The 25,512-nt window shown below is 36.9% G+C and overlaps 1 protein-coding gene across 1 annotated transcript in view; it reads left to right on the top strand.

Moving 5' to 3' along the window:
- The window catches only part of LOC123682891 (trifunctional purine biosynthetic protein adenosine-3), a 40,984-nt gene that overhangs the window by 3,436 nt on the left and 12,036 nt on the right, over positions 1–25,512 (top strand). Inside the window, exons 2-10 of the mRNA XM_045621702.1 lie at positions 5,692–5,939; positions 13,717–13,897; positions 14,035–14,248; positions 16,422–16,676; positions 19,161–19,380; positions 22,031–22,253; positions 24,545–24,743; positions 24,997–25,248; positions 25,304–25,507. Of these exons, the coding sequence (XP_045477658.1) occupies positions 5,692–5,939; positions 13,717–13,897; positions 14,035–14,248; positions 16,422–16,676; positions 19,161–19,380; positions 22,031–22,253; positions 24,545–24,743; positions 24,997–25,248; positions 25,304–25,507 (1,996 nt within the window). The remainder of the gene's footprint in view (positions 1–5,691; positions 5,940–13,716; positions 13,898–14,034; positions 14,249–16,421; positions 16,677–19,160; positions 19,381–22,030; positions 22,254–24,544; positions 24,744–24,996; positions 25,249–25,303; positions 25,508–25,512) is intronic.

Genomic DNA, 25,512 nt, shown 5'->3' with positions numbered 1-25,512 from the left:
AATCAGTTAAGTTTTTATATAAGAAGCGAGTAGCCGTAAAATTGAAGGAGATAAAGGGAGAAAATATGAACACCGAAAACCTCTACAAGCATGTTAAACGCAGCGTACTTAAGGCTGCAGAAGAGTCGCTAGGACACCAAGAACAACGACACCAACAAACCCAGAATGGAGGTTAAAAGAAGTGTAACAACTTGAAAGGAAAAAGAAAGCATATGAGATATGGCTGCTCACAAATAAAGCTGAGGATCGCAGATTATATGTGCAGTATATAAGGGAAGTGAAGAGAGCGGTTACAAAAAGAAAGAACGAAATCTTGGAGAAAAAGTGCGTGGACGTAGACAGGTGCATGGGAGGAAGAAGGATAGCTGAGGCATAGAAAACAATTAAAAATCTCAGGAAGGATAATAAGTGAAATGCCAATATAAATATTATAAATATGCAACAATGGGATAACTATTACAAGACGCTACTAATAGAAAAAAGGAAAGGTTTTGGGTTCGAAAGCGTAAACATCAAGTCATGTACGAATGATCCAGTAACAAGTATAACAGTCGATGAAATTAGAAGCGTATTGGAAACCATAACCCAGATGTTCAATAAATGCCTAATCAAGGGTGACACGGTCCCAGATGAATGTAATTTAGCACATATTACTTCAATATACAAAAAAAGGGATAAGAAAATCTGTAAAATTACAGGGGTATAAGTATCATTAGTTCGATGGGAAGGTTGTACGCAGAAATACTCAAACAAAGGATTGAATAATGCAACATTGTGTAAATAGAAGAACAATGCGGTTTCCGAGCGGGGAGGTCCTGCGTTGACAATATATTTGTCCTGTAACAAATAATTGAGAAAAGAAAATCCAGGAACCATCTAGTGTCTGTTGATTTGGAGAAAGCATACGATACGGTTCCCTTGAAAAAAGTTTTCGAAACTCTGACGAAGATAGGCCTGAGTGATTCATTTGTAGAGGCTATATGGAACCTGTATGAGAATTACAATAGTGCTATTAAAGTGGAAAATTCCATCTCAAACCCATTCCCAACGACAGAAGGATTGAAACGGAGTCTCTCTCAAACACTATTTAAAATATACCTTCGGGAAGCAGTTAAAAACTGCAGTCGCAAAATTGCTGGAATGGGAATATAACTGTAACATATTTTTTCAATTTGTTGACTGTATGAGAAGTAGTTCAATAAACGTTATTATTATTATTATAAATGTCTCAACACTGTTTGACGACACTGTTATTCGTGGATGACCAAGTGATAGTGGCAGGTGATGAAGTAGATGCAGACTATATGTTTAGGAATCTCATAGAGGAATATCTCAAATGGGGGCTACATGTGAACAGGGGAAAAACAGAGTTCCTCAAAAAGGGGAGGAATCAGAAGACGCAGAACTGGAAATTCATAAACTTAAAAGGTGTAAAGAGCTCAAATACCTAGGACCTATATTCTCGGAAGAAGGTAACACAAAACGAGACACCTATAACTGAACACAACAGGGAAAAAACGTTATACGCATATTGAACGCACTACTGTGGTAAAAAAGATCAGACTAGAAACAAAGATGACTATCTATAATGCTATTGTAGAGACATATGGGTGTGAGTGTTGGCAGTTCTCAATGGATGACAAAAGGAGAGTAGAAGTAGTCGAAATGGACTACTTCCAGAGTTCACATCCTGCAAAAAAGGCCATTCGCATTATGTATGGGATCAGAGGAAGAGACTCTTGCAGGTCAGTATATGTGAAGTATGGAATACTTACCTTTCCTTCACTTTATACAGGTGTCCCATAAGTGGCACGTCACAGTGACACCGGAGGTAGGTCAGCTAAAGAGGGACTTAACCAGCCTAACATGACCCCAGTAAAAGTTGCATGGTTTTCGAGTTATTACCAAATTACGTTTTTTAGTGAATCACCTTTTTTAACATTGTCAGGGTCAGAATTCTGCTGGAAAGCTCTCGAAGCTTATTTTTGTTGTTGTAATGGAATCTTAAATAGTTATTTAAGATGACATGAGTATGATTCTGTCAAAAAGTTATGTGGATTTCCGTAAATTAATGGATAAATCTTGATTTCAATTGCTAGCAAAACGAGAACTTCGACTTTGGACACCTGCTGTGAAAAAAAAATCCTTGAAACAAAACGAGCAAGTAACATAAAAAAATTGGGCATTTTAGACAGATTTAGAAATGGTACAATACACGAATCTCATGCCCATACAACTAGGTATTTTCATCATTTTACCGATGCCCTATGTAAATAATTTAAAACTATGCACCTCGCTAGCCGTCCCTAGAGAGAGACTTGTTCTGTCTCTCTTTATCTACTTGGTAAAGAAAGGGATGGATAGAGTGCTTTGTTCGATCATGTAGCACGAGCAGCGATGGCCCTGCAAACCAAATCAGTTCGTTGCCTTGCGTTTCGTGCGATCCCCGTGTTCTCCGTGTCTCTGTTTTCGTGTGTTCCTTAACTAAAATCGACTTGGCATTTCTCTGGACTCTGATTTACTCTTTATTTGTGGAATAAAGTGACAACTCGGCACTCTATCGGACACTGATTTGTGTATGCAACCATGGCGAATCACAAGTTTACTCATAGTGAGTACGCTGACATGCATTTAATCTACGGCGAAACCAGGCGTGTTTCAAATCGAGGCAATGTGAGTTACAATGCAAGATTGGCTGCAAGGTTGTACTTGGAACGATATCCGAATCGTAATCCTACCAACTACGAAGTCATTTTGAGAACTGCAAATGCTTATCGCGAGGGCAGACTACCAGGGACGAATAGCCGATCTGGAAGACCTCGAACGATTGACGACAACGTCGTTTTAGAAGAAGTGCGAGCGGAGCCAGGAACTTCAGTGCGAAATATTGAACGCCGTACTGGAGTCCCCAAATCCTCGGCACAACGAATTTTGAACAGGAACAAATACCATCCCTTCCACATTCAACGCGTACAAACTCTACAGCCGACTGATTATGCACCGCGTGTTGAATTTTGTCGAAAAATGATACAAAAGTGGAGAGAAAATCCCAACTTTTTTAATGAAGTGTTGTGGAGCGATGAATCGGCCTGCAGAAGGGACGGATACACCAACTTACATAATATCCATAGCTGGCAACTAGAAAACCCGCAGGAAACAAGAGAAGACCGGTCCCAATACCAATTCAAAATCAATTTGTGGACGGGAATTTTTAACGGCCAAATAATAGGACCGGTCGAGTTGCCAGCTATTTTGAACGGGGCAAACTACCTGGAAATGCTTCAAAATGACCTGCCAGGATTATTGGAAGACGCGCCGTTGGCACTCAGGCAGAGGATGTGGTTCCAGCAAGATGGCTGCCCGGCACACTACGGTCGGCGGGTTCGCGAGCACCTCAGCAACACATTCCCCGACAGGTGGATTGAGCGATTAGGACCCATACTGTGGCCACCGCGATCCCCGGATTTGAATCCACTGGATTTTTTTTATTGGGGATGTTTAAAGGACAAAGTGTATGCAAAACCAATAAGAAGCGAGGAAGAATTGCGTGAACGCGTATTCGACGCAGCCCGTACCATATCGGAAATTAGTTTAAGAAAATTGAATCGTAATTTTATAAAACGGTGTCATTTATGCATTAGAGTCCGAGGGAAACAGTTTGAACATTTACTGTAAGTTAGATTTAAGAATTAAATAAATAATCGAAAGTTAAGTCTGTTTTTAATTAATTTACCTTTTTTTTTCAATAATATTCCTTTTTCGCTTCCCCTAATCCATCCTTTTCCCTATTGTGACTTTAACAAATAATAACAAAGCCCGGTATCAAATGTAATGTCATAGCAAGCGGCAAAATTACCTGATAGCGGGGTTCCTAGTTTCAACTTAGTTAAGTAGGGCATCGGTAAAATGATGAAAATACCTAGTTTTATGGGCATAAGATTCGTGTATTGTACCATTTCTAAATCTGTCTAAAATGCCCAATTTTTTGATGTTACTTGCTCGTTTTGTTTCAAGGATTTTTTTTTCACAGCAGGTGTCAAAAGTCGAAGTTCTCGTTTTGCTAGCAATTGAAATCAAGATTTATCCATTAATTTACGGAAATCCACATAACTTTTTGACAGAATCATACTCATGTCATCTTAAATAACTATTTAAGATTCCATTACAACAACAAAAATAAGCTTCGAGAGCTTTCCAGCAGAATTCTGACCCTGACAATGTTAAAAAAGGTGAAAATTCACTAAAAAACGTAATTTGGTAATAACTCGAAAACCATGCAACTTTTACTGGGGTCATGTTAGGCTGGTTAGGTCCCTCTTTAGCTGACCTACCTTCGGTGTCACTGTGACGTGCCACTTATGGGACACCCTGTATGAAGGAGTGTTTGAAATATACTCACCAAAGAAGAAACATCTTGATGCGGAATGGATCATGCCACTCTTTTGACACCAGATACAAGAACGACCTTATAACACCACTACACAAGAGGAAATATAGACAGAATTTCTCGACCTACTGGGGAATCAAGATGTTCAACAAACTGCCGGAGGATGTGAGGAATCTACCGGAAAGAGGGTTCTTGAAAAGAATAAAAGATATGCTGGTCAATAATGCTTTTTATTCAGTGGAAGAATTTTTGAGTTATAATTTGTCTTATTAGAGCTACATTTTGACTAACCATGCAAATTATTGATGGAAATAAATTATTGATGAAATTACTTGCGTAGAGCGTGCGGCATATCAAGTATGGAACATTTGCTAAATGAGGTGATAAGAAGACAGTTCACAAGCTTAGACAGAATAGAGTTTGTGAGAATTCACAGATACCTTAGTATAGAATTTTGTTATTTATTTATCAAAATAGTATTTAAAAAGTAGGATAGATGACTAATAAGAACCTAATTGGTTACTAGGCAAAAAAGGGGCATTCAACTCAATCAACCTTTGGCCATGTACATGCATACAATAAGCTCCTTCATCAGGATGCTAAACAATAAAAATTTACTCTTAGAGAGCCTCACGTGGACAATATTAAAAGTTAACGAAAAATAAGGTTAAAACCCGAAATGCCGTTGAACCCGACAATTTCAAGACATTTAGTACTTACTTCTTACTTGGTTGTTATACTGGACAGCAAGATAAATATAAGGATTTATTTAATCCATACATTAGCATTAGTTCTTTGTTAGAAAAATATTTCAATATTACATTATTACTTCATTCGGGACTGATTTGATTCATATTATAAACTGAAAACTATTGCGTAATTCCCGTTGTTACGTGAAGAATTAGCGGGCTGTAATATTCGGAACACTGAATTGCAATCACTACAGACTCCGTAGTGATTGCATTTCGTTATCGATGGGAATTTTGAAGCGAAGATATCTGATTTTTAGCATTACTTCGTTAACCTTGATATCCTCTTCGATTTTTGCAAAAACGTGTACCAAAGCCTCTCTTGCAAATAAATTGTTCAATTTCCAATGTCTGCCTCACATTTTTATATATTCTCTGTTGTATCATCTTTAAGAATTTTTCAAGTACCTACGTTAAACATGAGGCTTATTAGTTCATTCTCGGCTCAAAAAACAGGCATATGTGCAAGATTGTAGCATGGAATAAGTGCGCAATATAAAGGATCCATTATCTGAATTATGAATTAATCTTCTTAACACTGAATTTATGTTTTAGGATATCGAAACATTCTGTAAAAGAAATGAGGTAGCCGTAGTGATTGTTGGGCCAGAAGATCCTCTAGCTAAAGGCATTGCTGATTTTCTGAAGAAATCCAACATAAAAGTGTTCGGTCCTTGTAAAAATGCAGCACGTTTGGAATCAGATAAGAGTTGGGCTAAAAGTTTTTTCGATAAACACGATATACCCACAGCTAGATGGAAATCTTTCAACGATCCAACAGAGGCCAAAAAGTTCATAATGGAGTAAGTTGGTCTGAATTTCATTTACTTTTGCTCTAATGTTGATTACTTGATATTTTATCATAGCCGGAATTGTTTATGTAGATGAGTATTGCTGTCTTCTGATATGTATCCACTAATAACGTGCGTTTATTCAAATTCGTGGTCAAGAGAATTGTGGGGAAATTGGAATTGATTTTCTGTGATTACAAGTAGCGCTCAGCTTGTACCAAATCCGAAGTACGTATTCAAACTAATGTTAGTCGATATGGTACGAGCTAAGCGCTACTCTTTATCACAGAAAATCCACTCTAATTTCTCCACAGCACTCTTGACCACGAATACAAATGAAGGCTCTATACATCTGGATTGTTATCAGAGACTATTCCCCTATGTCGGTTAATTGTTTTCTGAATGTGTTGACTGTTGTATCCATTTTGTTGTAGGGCGGTTTGGAGGATGTTGATTTCTTGTGGAATGTGTAGGCTATCTGTCAGTTTTATGGATTAAAGAGTTCAATACGGAGTTGATTTGAGACGGATGATGGTGTGAATATGCATTCAGGTAGCGGTTTGTGTGGGTTGGTTTTCTGTAAATCGTGTGTGTGAAGGAATCGTTGGATTTTGTTATGAGAACATCTAGAAAAGGGAGTGAGTTGTTGGTTTTAACTTCCAATGTGAATTTGATATGGCTATTGATGTCATTCAGATGATCAAATAAGTCTTGGAGAGTTTTGGGTCCATATGGCCATATGACTCGTTATCATATTCATAAGCGAAGGACGTGTTTTGGAGATCTCCTATAGTTAAATTGAGTTTTCGGGTTAGTGCCTTCATCGTATGCTGTAAGACATGTACAGTTATTTATTTATTTATTTATTTATTTATATCCCAACAGACCACAAAGGTCTCATTACAAGGATAAAAAGGTAACATAAAAAAAATAACCATACATAATAAATCATAAGAAGGTATAAGTTACATGCCAACACTGAACCTTACCATATAATACAATATAATTTAATTTAATGGGGTTGAATCACACAGAGAGTTGTATGAGGTATCGCATAACTGATGTGCGAAAAGTACTCTGCGACATTGTCCAATCAAGATCTATCATGGAATTGAGTTCATTTGCTAATCGTAACATGGCCACAAGCGGAGATCTAGTAGTGAACATACGAGGAACATTGAACACAGGGAAAGATCGAATTTTTCTTGGTGGTACGTTGAATCCTACAAGTGATAATATTTCCGGTGAGTTTATCTTGTTATTGATCAATTTATGCAAAAAAGTTAACACCGCGAGAGTTCGTCTGTTTTCTAGCGATAATAATTCAAATTCATTTCTTAGTTGATATGTTCTTACAGTTTTATAGTCAGCTGGTTTGTTATACTTCTTGAAATAAATGTATCTTAAAAATTTGTTTTGTATTTTTTCCAACTGAACCAATTTACTGTGATATTCAGCAAACCATATCTGTGTACCAAATTCTAGTTTGGGTCGAATTAAACTATAGTAGAGAATTTTCAGAGAATTTATGTTTTTAAAGCTTGCAGATTGCCTGATTATGAACCCTAGTAACCGGTTAGCTGACCTTAGTATAATCGTGAAATGGTGAGAAAAAGAAAAGTTGTTATCATATGTGATACCGAGGTCTTTCACTTTATCACAACGCGTCAAAATTTCGTCGCCGATCATATATTCAAACAAAACTGGATTTTTTATTCTAGCAATAGTCAGTGTCAAACACTTTTTAACGTTGAAATGTAGTTTATTTGTGAGACTCCATTCATAAACCCTGTTTATATCCTCTTGAAGCTTTATACAATCACGTACTGTATGTATTTCTTTGAATATTTTTAAATCGTCCGCAAATAGTAGACATTCCGATGACTTCAGCACAGACGGCAGATCGTTAATAAAAATCAAAAATAGTAGAGGTCCCAGATTTGAGCCTTGGGGAACACCAGAATTGGCTTCAAACTTTCCTGAAGTATTTCCGTTATATTTCACCTTTGAATATCTGTTTTCTAAATAACTTTTCATAGTTTTGAGTAAGTTACCCGACAGACCAAACCTGTTTAATTTCAACAGCAATACGTCATGGTCTACTTTGTCAAACGCTTTATTAGTGGATATTAGTGGACTTTAAGGTACGACATTTGTATATTCCATTCCAAAGTTTTCACAGAGGAATAATTAATAAAAATGTCTATTTGTGGACATTGTGATGAAATTTTCGATCGTCGAAAATCGCCGGGCATCACATGCTCTGGCATGTGCGGTAAAATTTATCAGGTCAAATGTGTGAGAATTCCCTCTGATAACATACAATGTTTGAAAACACCTGGTTTTGTTGGTATTGCCCTGGTTGTTATAAAATCCGCAATAAATACGAGGAATACATCAAGGGATCTTTCGATTAAAAACTGAACCAAATGCTTGGTGGATTCAAGGATATGTTCAATGACCTTTTGATTAAGATTTCCAATCAGGCTGAGGAAACTTTTTCGAAAATTTGTTTTACACCTCAATCTACGGAACCTAGTTATTCAAACTCAGTCAAATCTAAATCAATGATTGTTATTAAACCTAGGGACACTAGTCAAACTAATTCCAGAACAAAACGTGACATTATGAAGAATATAGATCCAGTAGATTTGAATTTGAAGGTTTCACAGGTCAAGCAGGTCAAGGATGGTGGTCTATTTATCAGCTGTGAAGACTCCGAGGGTGCCGACAACATCAAGAAAATTGTTCGTGAGAAACTTTCACCTGACTATCGAGTTTCCGATGTGAAGAAATTTCCTCCAAAAGTAAAGATAGTTGGTCTAGACGAAAATTATCCAGCTGATGAGATTGTTAAGTTTCTGAGAGGTCAAAATAATGTAATTTTTAATAGCTCTCATCTGAGAGTATTAAAAACTTGGGCCACAAATAAAAATTCTGAGATTTTTCAAGCAATCATTGAGATGGATGCAGATACTTATACTATGGTGATGAAGCAAGGAAAACTTTTTGTGAATTTTGATGTTTGTTCTGTGTATGATGCCACAGAGTTAATGATTTGTTACAATTGTAGTGGCTTCAATCATGGTCAATCAAAATGTTCTCATAACACGGCCTGTCCAAGATGTGCCGGTGACCATTGTTTAAATAATTGTACGAGTTCTGTTCGAAAGTGTATTAATTGCTTTAATGCTAAGTTGAATGATTTTGAGCATGCTGCCTGGGATGCCGGAAAATGTCCTATATATTTGAAAAAATTCAACAATTTAAAATCATCGTTGTTTGCTAATAAATAACAATCAATGCCCAATGGGTTTTTTGGAGGTTTTCTTGCATCTCAGTCAGCGGACCTGCATTTTTACTATAAAAATGTAAGGGGTTTGAGGTCGAAGTTGCATACTATTTATGATAGAATTTCTCAATGTGACTACGATATTATATGTTTAACTGAGACCTGGCTCTCTTCTGATGTTTCAAACTCGGAAATCTGTAGTGATCAGTATATTTTGTATAGAAAGGACCGTAGCTTTGGCCTCACAACCGCGACGAGGGGTGGTGGAGTTCTGATTGCGGTGCGTTCAGATTTAAAGGTTAGCTATCTTGATCTCAGCTGCATAACCGAAGTCTTCCATAACATTGATATTGTTGGTTTGAAGGTGACAGAGCGAGGTTCTAGTTTATATATTTTCACCATTTATATACCCCCTAGTTCCAGACTTGAGTAATATGAGGAGATCTTCGATGCTGTCTCGAGCTTACCATATTTGCTTCTGGATGATGGCAATCTCATTATTCTTGGAGATTTTAATATTCCTGAATATGTGGATTGTCAGTTATCTTCTTCCCATGTTGTAGGTAAGGTTGAAGCTTTGAGGGGACTTTTGAACTATATGGACTTGCGTCAATTCAATGATATTGTGAATATAAATGGAAAAATTTTGGATCTTGTTTGTTGTCGACGTCAGGTCCTCGTTGTGAAGTCTAATTCTTCTCTTGTTCCTGTAGATGCTCATCATCCTCCTCTAGAGTTTTCTCTGACTTTGACATCAAGACAGCCTAAAGATAATATAAAGGATGGTGGTTCCAAGAGATTCAATTTCAGAAGAGCTAACCTCTTGTTACTCTATGACTATCTGCTGAATACTAACTGGGATTTCTTGACCGGATATGATGATATTAATTTGGCTTGTGTAGGATTCTATGAAAACCTGAATTGCATACTGACAGCATGTGTTCCCAAAACAGCGGGTAAAAGGTCCCTATACCCACCTTGGTTCACTAATGAAATTATTTTTAGGTTAAAATCCAAAGATAGATGTCGACGTAGCTGTAAATCTACAGGTTGCATTTCATTCCTGAAGGAGTTCGAGAGGCTTCGCAGAGATCTGAAGAATGATATATCGGTTGCTCGAGCCAGTTTCTGTCGTGAGGCTGAGGATGATTTGTCTAGGGATCTTATTTAAATAAAATTAGAGGAAGTTCATCTGTTCCGGGATCGATGAAATTTAATGGTTCCGTTTTATCGACGCCTCAAGATGTTGCTGATGCTTTTGCGACTTTTTTTTTAATCTGCTTTTGTAAGCTCTTCTAGACATCAACAAAATCATGTTAGCCAAGGCTGTTTTGAGCAAACTCTTCCTATTCCAGATATAAGTGAAGATAGTGTGTTAAAATGTTTGGAAGAGTGCAAAAGCAGCATGACTGCTGGACCAGATGAAATACCATCCTTTTTATTGAGGGACTGCGCCATCATTTTCGTAAAGCCTTTGACCACGCTTTTGAAGCTATCAATCTCTAAACTCTGCTTTCCGGGTATTTGGAAGGAGGGGAAAGTGTGCCTTGTTTTCAAGAATGGCTGCAAGGAAGACGTGGAGAACTATAGACCCATTGTTATTCTGAGCAATTTCAGTAAGGTTTTCGAACGTGTATTATATGATATAATTTATGCACACGTAAAATGTAGAATAAATGATGGTCAGCACGGTTTTATTAGAGGTCGGTCCACTGTAACGAACTTGACTTGTTTGACTCAGTATCTGTGCACTGCTTTGGATGAGTCCTCCCAAGTGGATGTTATATATACGGACTTTTCCAAGGCGTTTGACAGGCTAGATCATGGAGTTATTCTGACAAAGTTGTCTTCTTTTGGCTTAACAACGAATTTCGTCCTTTTTCTAGAATCTTATCTTACAAATAGAAAATTGTTCGTTCAGTGTTCCGGATTCAGGTCATTTGATTTCTTAGCATCATCTGGAGTTCCGCAGGGTTCTAATTTGGGGCCTCTGCTGTTTATGTTATTTATGAATGATTTGAATTCATTTTTGCTCTGCCGGTTTCTTTTGTATGTTGATGATTGTAAGTTGTTTCGCAGAATTGGTTCCATCCATGATTGTTGGGATCTTCAGAGCGACATTGATAAACTGATTGATTGGTGTAAAAGAAACTTGCTTTCATTAAATATTAAAAAATGCAATGTGATATCCTTTAGTCGTGGAAAATCTAAAATTCATTTTCAGTACAACATTGAAGGCAGCGTTTTGAACAGAGTGACTGAATGTAGAGATCTGGGAGTTTTATTTGATCAAGGGCTGACTTTTGTGCCACATGTGAGTGCAGTTGTTTCGGAGGGACTCAGGACTCTCGGTTTCATACTCAGAAACTCCAAATACTTCTTCGAATCTCGAACCCTTTTCCTCCTTTTTACGGCGCTTGTGAGGTCAAAGCTAGAGTATGGATGTGTAGTGTGGAGCCCTGGTTATAAAGTTCACATTGATAGTTTGGAGAAAATACAGAGGCGATTTTTGAAGTGCGTTTGTTTCAAATTTGATGGCATGTATCCAAATCGTGGCATACCACAGGAATATTTATTCAATAGATTTCATGTGAACTCCCTAGAAGTGCGCCGTGTTTACTTGAGAATTCTTTTCCTACATAATATTATTAAATAAGTTCTCAAATTGATTGCCCTTACTTGCTAGCCTCAGTGGATTGGCACGTTTCAAGGCTGCCTGTTCGAAATGTAACCACGTTCTACCTTCTTTTTCCGCGTACTAACGTACTTCGATTTTTGCTGTACTCATATTGATATAAAAAGGGCTGTTTTAGAGTCGCAATTTCTTTAAGAAGCTATCTGTATATATACTATTTTGTATTGTTTATTGTAATTTTGTATTTTTCCCCATTCTGTAATTGGCTTAGGCTGTAGATGGGTGTAGTAATTAAATAAATAAATGACGAAGACATCGTTCACATATCGAAGCCAGCAAGTAGGTTTTAGGTGGAACGTTTCGATGGCGTTGGTTTCAAAATCTTCCATGTATGTACACATCAGCGATGACTGGAGAAAGTGGAGATCCCATGGTTGCACCTTTTATTTATTTGTAGAATGTACCTTGAAAGAGGAAGTACATGCTCGACATGCAATGATTTATGAGGGTCAATGTAACCTGGGGTATGTGATGTTTGGTTTCCAGTATTTCAATGGACCCTCTCAGTGCAATATTGGTGAAGAGAGATACGACGTCAAAACTGACAAGAATGTCTCACTCATAGATTTGATACGTTTTTAAGGTTTCGATGAAGTGGAAAGAATTCTTTACAGCTATGATGATTCTTCAGCTAGTGGTTGAAGTGTAGAAGCTAAGTATTTAGCAAGATGATGAGTTGGGGATCCAAAGGCACTGACGATTGGACGAGAGGCGATGTCCGGTTTGTGAACTTTGGGTAATCCGTAGATTCGAGGGGTGCGAGAAGATTTTTCATTTGGGATGAAATATTTTTTGAATTCTAGCGGAAGCTTCGAGGCAGTGATTAGAGCTTTGGTTTTCTTTTCGAGATAGGTTGTAGGGTCCTGCGGGGTGGTTTCATATTCTGAAGACTTCAGTAGGGACGACATCTTCTCCACGAGGTCAGAGGTATTGAGAATAACCGTAGCGTCACCTTTGTCGGCTGGAAGGACAATGATATCGGTATTATTATGGAGATTTTTGAGGCATATTTTTTCTGAACGTGAGATGTTTGATGGAGAAACTTTGGCTTTCCTATGGGTTCTGGCAATTTCCTGTTTCCTCGGCTTCGGTTGGGGGGAGGTGCGATATGGCGGATTCCACCTGGGTTATGGTAGATGAACTTTCAATAAAGGTGTCACTGACAAAATCAGTCGCATCCTTCAAAAACAGGGTATAAAGACAGTTTTCACAGCCGATCACAAAATTTCCAAATTCCTCCGAACACCATAGGATACGATCGATAACGAGTCTCAAGGTGTATATGAGATACCATCTTCCGCATGTCCAAGAACATACATAGTACAAACCAACAGACGTATAACTAACAAAGTAATGAGCCCCAACTCACAATACGCCAAGGAGATCCAACATATGCTCTATTCAAACTCTAAAGCAGGACATTTTGAGGGATACAAGACCATCTCTGCACTCTGCAGAGAAAACCCTCACAAGTAGGATAATTCGTGAAGCACTCGAAATCGAAAAACGACCCAATTGCCTCAACAAACCAGATGATGGCTATTAATGTTTTTGTTATTATTACAAAAAAAAGTAACAAGTTTGTGCTATCGTTGTATTCCAAATAGAATGACACGCAATTTTCATTGACAATATACAGGGGGTGCCATTTTAAAATAAAAAGGTGAGGGGTAGCTATCACAGGGCTGTCTAATGTAAGAACCTTTTTTAATACATCATTGGAAAGGTATTTGATGTTATTCAAATGATGGCTATCGTCATGTTCTTGCTGTTGAGATTTAATAATATTTTTATTATTGCAGAGCACCGTTTCCTGCACTTGTTGTGAAGGCAAGTGGTTTGGCTGCTGGAAAAGGGGTTATTGTTGCTTCCAATAAAAAACAGGCCTGTGACGCTGTGGATGAAATTTTGGGAGAAAAAAAATTTGGATCCGCTGGTGAAACTGTGGTTATAGAGGAACTTTTAGAAGGAGAAGAAATATCGGTAAGTAAAGCTTAGTTTAAGACGTTATCACTTCGAGAAGAAATTTCTTGTATTTCGAAGGGTCCATGAAGTTTTTGGTTGGATCTCATATTATTCGGTTTTATACGTAAATTAATGACTTTCATTCTGACTTTCAGGTTTTAGCTTTTACTGACGGTACAACAGTTAAAGCTATGCAACCTGCACAGGATCATAAGCGAATATTCGATAACGACAAAGGGCCTAATACAGGAGGAATGGGAGCATATTGTCCATGCCCCTTGTTGAACGAAGATCAGGTTGAATTTGTGCAAAAAAATATTCTCGAGAAGACAGTTGAAGGTTTTAGAAAAGACAATATACCATATATTGGTGAGTTGAATTTCTTGATGAAATTGAATACTGCGATAGAGACATCAGCACCATTGATACAGAAAACTCAAAAGAATAGGCTTTTCAAGTGAAAAAAAATTTGAAAACGTCTAGGCGGAAAAATTTGTATTTTTAGAGGTGTTTAGACCAAATGAACGTATAAATTCAGAAGTACCGCTGAATATGCAATAAAATAAAATATGTCTCATTCGATTTGCCATATTGAGCTGCGGAGGGGTTGCTTCTACTCACTCGAAAAAGTTGGAAATGATCCAGAAACGAATTCTGAAAATTATGCATGGAAAAAAACCAACCTCCTCTAGCAATTCACTTCGCAAGCAAGAGTATGCGATGTAAAACATATACACAGGAACAAATATTTATTAAATAATATTGATCATGAACATTTCACTAGGAAAAAAAAACATCTCTGAGTAGTACAAAAATCGGACAAAGAAATATATCTTACCTCATTCCAAAAATCTTCAATTTTCTGTCCACTGAACAAAAAATTAATATAATGAATATAAATTCTCGTCACATATTGAAAAAAAAAAAATCAGAAACTACTTTCTTAACTTGAATAGAGATCTAGTTCGATCTCTGATTGACTGACAGACTTTTTCAATTTTTGTGTTGTTTTCTCTCGTATGGATCATATACAGATATCAATTCTAATCCACAAATTGTTTAAAAATTTTGTTATTGTTAATTTTTTTTTCTTCGTTGTTGTATCTGGGATAGGCTTAATGTCAAAGTGTAAGGAGTCAAATATTGTAGATATCATATGCATTATGCATAGGAAATACTGTAAATTTAACTGTGCAAAACCCACGCGCAACTTCAGTTTTAGTGGGTTTTCCATGTTTATTTACAACTGAACTATTCTTTTGTTAATTACATTTTTTTGGTAGATAAACTTTATTATATTAAATTGAAATTAGACTAGTATTTCTGAAAAATTACTCCATCGAACTTACCCCCTGGGTATGGCCTTATCATAAAATGGAATATGTGGAATATTGCTCATTTTGTTCATGTATTCAATGAGTTCACTTGGATTCGTACCTTGAATTCGAAGAATTAATGATATCTTCTCTCCACAAATAAACAAATCCAACTGATGTTGTCAACCTAGTTGCAGACTACCCCACAGACGCTGCAACGCCTGCAACTTAGTCGCCCATCGAATATCAAACCCAAAAGTTGGCAACTAAGTTGCTTGTCTGTGGGCTCTATTACAGCAGGAAGAGCGTGTATTTCGAGAAGTTTCGGACATGATACATCAGTCTAATCGAATATTTCCCCAATCGTAATAAAATCAATTGCAAAGATGAACGATTTTCTGGACGTAACCATTAACTTCAACTAAACTAAGATGTCTTAAAACCAGGTGTATGGACTGATTAGCTTTTGTTTTGCCAATTTTGAGAATATTAGTTAAGTTTCGTTATGTCAACAGTAGGTAGCGCTATCAACAAATTAAGATTCTTGTTATTTATTATTTATGAGTTTTGTGCCATTATATACCTATATATGTATATCTTTCCTTATAGTTATGATCTATGGAAGCAATTCTTGTAATTGAAATACCAGTAAACTCTCTCTCTCTCTATTTCAAATATTTGAATTCATTCCAGTAAACGTTTCATGTTTTGTTTCACGACTTTGCACGATCATACTAGGTTACACATCGCTTTTGATTGTACAGTATCGGGTTTTAATTAATGTATCCAATCAAAACCAATGGAAAAAGATCGAAACGACAAGTATGACATTGCGGCGCCGCCACGAACTAAAACTAATATTTTCAATTTGGTCGAATGTCATTGCATTCAAAATTTGAGGAGTGCATACACCGTGGTTTTAGACATCTTAAACTAAACATATGGATGAAGTTCTGTTCTACATATGTCATTGAATCAGGGCTGTGGAATCACGACCACGACATGTATAACTCAGTACTTTTTTCATTTCACATGATCCTCCTTGAATCCCGCTTTATTTTCTTGTTTCCTTTTTGTTGAATGATGAAAAAATAAAAATATCAACACATTATTGTCTAATTTCCGAAAACTAAACTCCTAACTAAAAAATTCCTAAATTCCTAACTAAAAATTTAAATCAAAAATAAGAAACTGAAAATTAATTATTTCGTTTTTACAATTCACAGGTGTCTTGTACGCCGGATTAATGATAACCAATGATGGCATTAAAATTCTCGAGTACAATTGTAGGTTTGGAGATCCGGAAACAGAAGTTATTCTACCATTGCTGGAATCTGACTTGTATTCTATAATATCTAGTTGTTGTAATGGATCGCTTCATCGGATGGAAATAAAATGGAAGACGGAATTAAAAGCCGTTGGGGTTGTTATGGCCTCCTGTGGATATCCCGCAACTTCAACGAAAGGCGAAATAATAACAGGTGATTACTAAATATTGATTGATAGACAATATGCAGATGATTATTCTACAAGGTGAATATTAAAGTTGAATCAGCCAAAAATCTCGAAAAGGAAACATCTTTGGAATAACAGGCCATAGTAAAACACATTTTTTCGGCAATAGTCGATTTTATAATTCAACATGATTAGTGTTTATAACTGTGGTTTACAGAATAAACTATATTATTATTATTATTAACATATTTGCCTTCGAGGCGATAGAGTGATTATAACGCTCTTCCAACTTTTCGATACCATTTTTATAGTGAGATTTGTTTTTGGCTTCAAAATAGTCCTCAGATTCGGCGATTACCTCTTCATTCCCGCTAAATTTTTTTCCAGCGACTACAGCGAGTATTCTTTTGAGGTATGAGAACTGGAAAAAGTCGCTGGGGCCAGATCTGGCGAATACGGTGAATGCAGAAGCAATTCGAAGCCGAATTCAAGCAATTTTGCCATTGTTTTCATTGATTTGTGACACGGAGCATTGTCTCGACGAAACAGCACTTTTTTTCTTCAAATGGGGCCGTTTTTTAACGATTTCATCCTTTAAACGATCCAATAACCCTATATAATAATCGCTGTTAATGGTCTGTCCCTTTTGTTGGTAATCAATGAATATTATACCTTGCGCATCCCAGAATACTGTTGCCATAACCTTGCCAGCTCACTAGTATTTTTCCTCGCTTTGGCTTCGGTTCATCGTATGCAGTCCATTCAGCTGACTGTAGATGGGACACGGGATTGAAATGATAGAGCCATATTTTGATATTTCCATTGTCACGTATCGACGCAAAAATTCAGATTTATTGCACTTAAACAGCTTCAAACACTGCTCAGAATCATTAACAAGTTGTTGTTTTTGATCGATTGTGAGCTCGCGCTGAACCCATTTTGCACACAGCTTTCTCATGAACAAATATTCGTGAATGATATGATGTTCAGATGATATCTTCACATTGTCTGCTATCTCGATCAACTTCACTTTACGGTCATTCAAAATTATTTTGTGAACTTTTTGATTTTTTTCGTCGGTGACAGCCTCTTTTGGGCGTCTACTGCGTTCGCCGTCTTCGGTGCTCATTTCACTACGTTTAAAATTAGCATACCAATCAATGATGGTTGATTTTCCTCATACAGACCCCGGAAATTCTTCATCAAGTCAAGATTTTGCTTCAACTGTATTTTTTTCCTTCAAAAAGTAATATTTTATCAGCACACGAAATTCTTTTTTTTCCATCTTTTTTTCAAATTACAAAAGTAGCTACACTCACAATGCAATATCTCACAAACAAATGGTCGGACTGCTGTCAAATTTTGATACGTATTGTTTGAAGGTTGAACTAACTAATACTAGTATCGCCATCTGTGCATCAGACCGGTGGGGGGGACGAAGATCAACTTTGAAATTTCAAATGGGAATACCTGTTTTTTAATGAAAATTTGTGATCTACGCCAAAAATTACAAAAGTTTTGTACGAACAACTTTCCACGATTCGTCACAGATGGCTCTGCAATCGAATTTAACTTTTTCGTCTGCAGAACGACCTTAACGTATCCGTTTCATTGAGAGGAATTACCACCACTAATAGTCTAAGACCCTGTAGACGGGAGACCACACATATTTTAGGAAAGCCTCAAATTTCGTCAGTGAGTCTGTTGTATCTACCGGCCATGAAATGGGGGTTAGCTAAGCACGGTTGCGATGCCCTCAGCTGTAGCATAGAATAAGGAAAGGAATTGACAAATTGATATTTAAAAAACAACAGAATAAATTGTTAAATATAATCTTTTTCTTCTTCATGTACCCTGTCAGTTTTGTCCGACGTTGGCGAAATATAATCTATCCACCTCAATCTGAAGATCAAATTAAAAAAATTGGATACATCAATTATATTCCATCTATTAGTGATAAACTTTGTGAAAGAATTGGACAAAATGATATTGATGATATATGTACAAATAAGAGAAATTTAAAATCAATGTTTTTTAGTGGTAAGAGTCGACTCAATATTTCCCAATCGAGAGGTGTTTATAAATTGTTTTGTGAAGAATCTCCTGCATTTTATATAGGCCAGACCGGTCGATCTCTCGGAATTAGAATTGAAGAACATAAAAGATCAATTCTTCGAAATAAGTCAACAACCGGATTTTCCAATCACTGTATCACCTCCAATCATTTTATAGATTTCAATAAGACAAAAATTCTACACAAAGGTGTTAAAGGCAAACGTTTAGACCTCTTGGAGTTTTTAGAAATATCCACAGCTCACAAACAAAATCTTCTTATTGTAAATGATCAATTAGATTTTCGCCTGTCTCCACTTTTAACATCTGTCACCTAGTCATCTATATGTACTTGTGTATATTATTTTATATTCAGTTTTGATAATGGGATGAAACCCGAAACATGCAGGCAGTTCAAAAAGAACATCACTAATTAACTAAATGATTCGATTTCACAGGAGTGGAAGAAGTAGAACGAAAAAATAACTTCGTAGTTTTTCATTGTGGTACTGCATTCAAAGATGGTAATTTAGTGACAAATGGTGGCAGAGTGTTGATAGTGGTTTCTTTGGCTAACCAACTTGCTAAGGCTGCTGCTGATGCAACTCAAGCTTGCAAACTTATCAAATTCGATGGAAGTCAATATAGAAAAGACATTGCTCTGAAAGGTATTTCTAGGTAAGTACTGCTTTTAGCTTCATAGAATTCAATAAATATCTGAAAACGTGAGCCTTATCTAGTGCGAAAATTCGATTCGTAAAGCAAAATTTCAATATTTTTATCCAATGTGTTAATATTGGATTTTGGGAAATGATGCAATGCGATTATATAAGGCAGTTGTGCCAATATAGCGACAAAAAAAATTTCAACAAAATGATCAGTTCTCGATATTCTCTGAATCCTATGTAGTATATATGGCATCTCAAAATAAAGTTTATAAATGTTTATCTTATGAACGTTCGCAGCACGCAGATGATATGTCAATCGGTAGTCTGGCTTAAGATGCATAGAAAACCTGGTGTGTCTACTTATACCTGTGAAACTTTCAGACAAAACGAGAGATTTTTCAGATTTATACCTACGTGATTTCGAGGGATCGCGTTTTTCGGCGCATACATTGTTTATATTTGATATTTCTCTTGATTCTCGGCTTTCGTGACCTTTGGGTAGAGGACTGTGGGTTGTGGTCCTTATACTGTGACTAGAGTAGTTCACGGCCAAGGATAATTCAGGGCAATAAAAGAACGGTATAAAAATACTTATTCAGTTTATTTCAGCCCACTAAAAGAGTTTGAAGAAGATGGTAATTTGTCTAATCGATTCTTAGGGTCGCTGGTCGTTGCAGGTACCTTTTCGACGGTCTCGGTAACAGATGTGAAAATCTTTAATCTTCTCGTTGTCAGTGCAAGTGTTGCACATATGTTGTAGATGTAGTTTCTTTCTCGTAGACTGGTCTGAATTCAATTGAATTTTTTTTTTTTTTGTAAAGCAGGGGGAATCCATTTACAGACGAACCTTATCCAAAGGAACAAGTGTGAGGGTCCTGACTCATCAAAAGCGAGAATACTCACTTTACCTAACCTGCTGCTTCTTAGGTTTCGGGCATAAAGCCTATAAACCATTTATCTCTAGATTGGATAAATTTCTACTTGCACATTATTGTGCTGGGTTATTCGGGAGTCCTTTTTTATTCGGATTGTTTCTTCAATTTGATGTATTTTCTTGAGTTTCCTATATATTTAGGTCATCATTTCTCAATTGATCCCTGGGTCTTTTGCGGTATGTATTCATGTTTCTTGCATCTTCGGCAGGTTCGTAATCAGTAATCTTCTCAATTCTTCGTTGGGATGTTGTATCAATTTTTCGAATATTCTTTCGGCTTTTTTCTTCATGAAGTCAGTTATTCTGTCCCATTTTAGGTCTCTGTGGATTTGGATGTTTCTAATAAACCAAGGGGCATCTAATGCCCATCTTAGATATTTATCTTCCGTTGATTGTATTCCCTTGATGTGGTTCTTTGCCACATATCCCCAAGCCACTGAGCCGTACGTGAGTTGGGGTCTGGCAACGGCTTTTATTATCCTGAGTTTGGTGTTTCTGTCCATTCGGCTTCTTCTTCCGATGATTGGGTATAGACGGTTCATCGCTTTGTTTGAATTATTCGCCCTGAAATGCCGAGTTTTATGGGCATTCAGGCCGTTTTCCATTCGACCGTTAGCAAAGCCTTTCTACGGATCACTTAGGGGTGTGGTATCGCTATTCTGAGTTTTTACACTGAATTCTTCCGTTTATAGGATTTTTGTTCTCGAACTTAGAATATTTTCGAGGGAATCGATAGATTCCCTACAGGACAATATTTTTTCTTCAATTTTGTTGAAGGCATCGACTGTTACGGTCATAAGAATATACAACATCCATGACCCTGCCAGGATTCGAACCCGATACCTTCGGCACCACAGTCTACTTTAGTCCACTGTACTACCGAGGCAGTCACAGAACAATAATATTTTATATTCTATGCTCGCAACAATCTTTTATAATGTAATTATATTCCATTCATTTCATCAAAAATTCAACAGGAACTAAATTGTAATTTATTGTGAAAGTTTGTAAAGTCTAGGCAAGGCAGATAACGGGAATTCGAAAATTTCTGAAGAGCACCACCTTACAGAACTCTGGTGAAGCAGAACACCAAAGCAACAGGTGGATATCCCAAAAAGTCTGAAACAAATTCGAATCAGTACACACACCAGGTATTCTAAGCATCTTAGTCTGGCTTTTGGGAATTTAGTCGCTATGGAGTGTTTTTCAGGAGCGAATCACATGTTATGCGTACGCGAATTTTACAAAAATGATAATTCTGCGACAGTAACGCGATAAAAATTTCTTCGATATTCGAGATTTTCGTCACTCAAATGATGCGCCAAGCATTCTTCTCATTCGGAAATGTGAAAAAGTTCTAGGAAACCAGTTCTACACTAGATGAACAAAAACCTGGGCGCCTAACTTTATTGAGAACTTGGAACGGGTTGATTGGTTTTTTCGTGATGATCCCGACCTCTTTATTGGGAAGTGCTTAAATGTGCATAGATCATCACTACATCGAATTCTGCACAAAGATCTAAAGCTGCTATAACCAAAGATATGGTTCCAGCAAGATAGAACAACGTTACGTTCAATGTATCTCTGCCCACGAGTTTGGTGACTTTTTTCAGGCAAATTTCTCTTCAGGAGAGATCATATTTAATGTATATATTTATAGCGGTTTTTGTCTTTTCAATTCATTATTTCATAAATATTCAAATATTATGTATGTTTGTCATTATAGGTCAATTTTAACATCAGGAAAGTTATCCTACAAGCAATGTGGAGTGGATATAACTGCTGGAAATGATCTGGTTTCTCATATAAAGCCCAAGGCAAAAGAAACTCAACGTCCTGGTGTTATGGGAAGTATTGGCGGATTTGGGGGTCTTTTCGATACAAAAGCTGCAGGATTCAAGGATCCTCTACTAGTTTCAGGTACCGATGGAGTTGGAACAAAGTTGAAGGTGAACAGAGACTTTTTAATGTTCCTTCTGAAATTAACAGATATGACGTTTTGAAATTTATAAAATCAAAAAACTCAATAGAAAAATCCAGTTGTCCAATAATTTGGGAAAAATTGGTTTCTATATAGAAGTAACTGAATCCGATCCATTAATTTCAAAGAGAAAAAAATTGATTTATCAAATTTGAAAAAAAAAATTTCTTGTAAACCAGACGATCATGAAATGGGGAGCGTTAATTGAAACGACCTACTAGACTACGACTAAAAATTTTTTCATCTTGTAATTTTATTTTGTTAAACATTTCATGTTCCATTAGCAACTGGTGTTTCGAAACTGCTGCATCATTGCCGAGATAATAAAAAACAACCTTTTTTCAAAATTTTGACTAGCAATATTGTTCTGAGAACAAAAATGTCCAATTATTTTATCATCGCGGAATATTTATCTGATTCTGTCTGTTATTTCTCTGTAAAAATCTTCTATGTCAGCAATCCGGCACCTCTCTATCTCCCTATCTAGAAAGTGCTTTCGGACCGACTGATGACAATTTAGAATTGTTAAGACTAGCTTGCTCCTTGGTAGATCTTCCATTTCACTATAAGATGAACCTAATTTTATTACGTTCGGCAAGAAATTAAATCAGAAAATCTAAAATGACGAAAGTATGTTTGACCGTGGAGCTTGCCGGTCGGAAGCTAACATTACCAGGGTACAATTCCTTTCGCATTGAACTTGTCGCCTTTCGTTCGCCAGTGACCTATGTTTCAACAACATTGATTTAATTTCGGAATTTCGTATTCAAATCTCGCCCTTCTAATTAATCAACAATAGGTAATTGAACATTGGTGAGAAACAAAATTCAAATTTCGAAGTGTCTTCTACCAGTAGTCGAAACAACTATAACAGGCCAATTGAAAATTCCACGGTCTAGCATAGTAAAACAAATTTTTTTGGCAAAATTCTATTTTATTATTCAACATAGTTGCCTTCGAAGGCGATACAGCGATCTTGTCTTTCATTTCAAAATAGGCCTCAGTTTGGGCGATTACTTCTTCATTGGCGCTAAATTTCTATCCAGCGAGCAAGCGAAAAAGTCGCTGGGGACCAGATCTGGCGAATACGGTGGATGCAGAAGCAATTCAAAGCCCAATTCATGTAATTTTACCATTGTTTTCATTGAATTGTGACACGGCGCATTGTCTTGATGAAACAGCACCCATTTTTCCTCAAATAGTGCCGTTTTTAACGATTTCATTCTTCAAACGATCCAATAACGCTATATAATAATCGCTGTATATGGTCTGGCCCTTGTGGTGGTAATCAATGAATATTATACCTTGAGCATCCCAGAATACTGATGCCATAACCTTGCCAGCTGACTGTTGTGTTTTCCTCGCTTTGGATTCGGTTCATCGTGTAGAGTCCACTCAGCTGATTGTCCATTGGACTTCGGAGTGAAATTATGGAGCTATGTTCCATCCATCGTCACATATCGACTCAAAAATTCAGGTTTATTGCACTTAAACAGCTTCAAACACTGCTCAGAATCATTAACACGTTGTTGCTTGTGATCGATTGTGAGTTCGCGCGGCACCAATTTTGCACACAGCTTTCTCTTGTACAAATGTTCATGAATGATATGATGTAAACATTCAGATGATATCTTCTCAACGTCTGCTATCTCGATCAATCATTCAAAATCATATTGTGACCTTTTTTGATTTTTTCATCGGTGACAGCCTCTTTTGGGCGTCTACTGCGTTCGCCGTCTTCGGTGCTCATTTCACCACGTTTAAACTTAGCATACCAATCAGTGATGGTTGATTTTCTTGGTGCAGACCCCGGAAACTCTTCATCAAGCCAAGATTCTGCTTCAACTGTATTTTTTTCCTTCAAAATGCAATATTTTATCAGCACATGAAATTCTTTTTTTTCCATCTATTTCCAAATAACGAAAGTAGCTACACTCACAACGCAATATTTCACAAACTAATGGTCGGACTGCTGTCAAATTTTGACACGTATCGTTTGAAGGTTGGTAATAACTAAAAACATATGGATTTAATACTAGCGCAGCCAACTGTGCATCAGACCGGGGACTTTTCAATTTACCTAATATAAGAAAATTCAATAAGATGGAAAGAACAGATTTTAATCTTCGAGTAACTTCTTAATATCTCGTTTTTTTTTATCGTATTCGATGATGAAGAAGGAAATAACTTTTTAGGATTTGTTTTTCTCTTGGCATCATTTACCCGAACATTTATCCATAAATAATCTTCTCGTTCTAGATTGCTCAGGAAGTCGGAATACATGATACCATTGGAATTGATCTTGTAGCAATGTGTGTGAATGACGTACTAGCACATGGAGCCGAGCCCTTATTCTTTCTAGATTACTTCGCTTGTGGTCATTTGGATGTTAATGTGGCGAAGGATGTGGTATCCGGTGTTGCAGAAGGATGCCTCAGAGCTGGATGCTCTCTGATTGGTGGGTACATCATAACGGCAATAACAAGTGATCGCTTTAACGCGGTTTTCGGTATGAGTAAAGTAAAGGCTCATTTATGCATCACTGTCATTGTTGTATTAACTATCTGTCTTAGCATTTGTCAAATAGCATTTATGCACATGCGCATTCAGTTTTTCGTTTCAACCATAAACGTGATATGAATTGAAAATTGTGAACTTTTACTTTATAACTGAAAAATTATAAAGAATCTATAAATCTAATTTTATTTTAGGAGGAGAAACGGCAGAAATGCCTGATATTTATCCTGTTGGGGAGTACGATGTTGCTGGTTTCGCCGTAGGAGCAGTTGAAAGGTCTAATTTACTTCCTCGCGTGTCGGACATTAGGGAAGGTGATATTATAATAGGCCTTCCATCGTCTGGAGTACACAGTAATGGATTCAGTTTGGTAAGGAAAGTGATGAAATTAGCAGGAGCAACATACCACAGTATATGTCCATTTAGTGATTCTGGAAAAACATTTGGTAAGAGTATATCGTAATGCTGGGTGATCAGTATTAACGTTTTGGTCTGTTTCAGGAGAAGAATTATTGACTCCAACTAAAATTTATGTAAAATCTGTAGTTCCATTAATAAAATCCGAAAAGATCAAGGCTTTTGCACATATAACTGGAGGAGGATTACTAGAAAATATCCCAAGGATCCTCCCATCACATCTTGCGGTTAGATTGAATGCAAGAAAATGGACCATACCAAAGGTGTTTGCGTGGTTATCAGTAATGGGTGAG

The sequence above is a fragment of the Harmonia axyridis genome, chromosome 6 (genome assembly GCF_914767665.1).
Source record: "Harmonia axyridis chromosome 6, icHarAxyr1.1, whole genome shotgun sequence".
NCBI lineage: Eukaryota > Metazoa > Arthropoda > Insecta > Coleoptera > Coccinellidae > Harmonia > Harmonia axyridis.
This window is presented reverse-complemented; position numbering and strand designations above follow the sequence as displayed.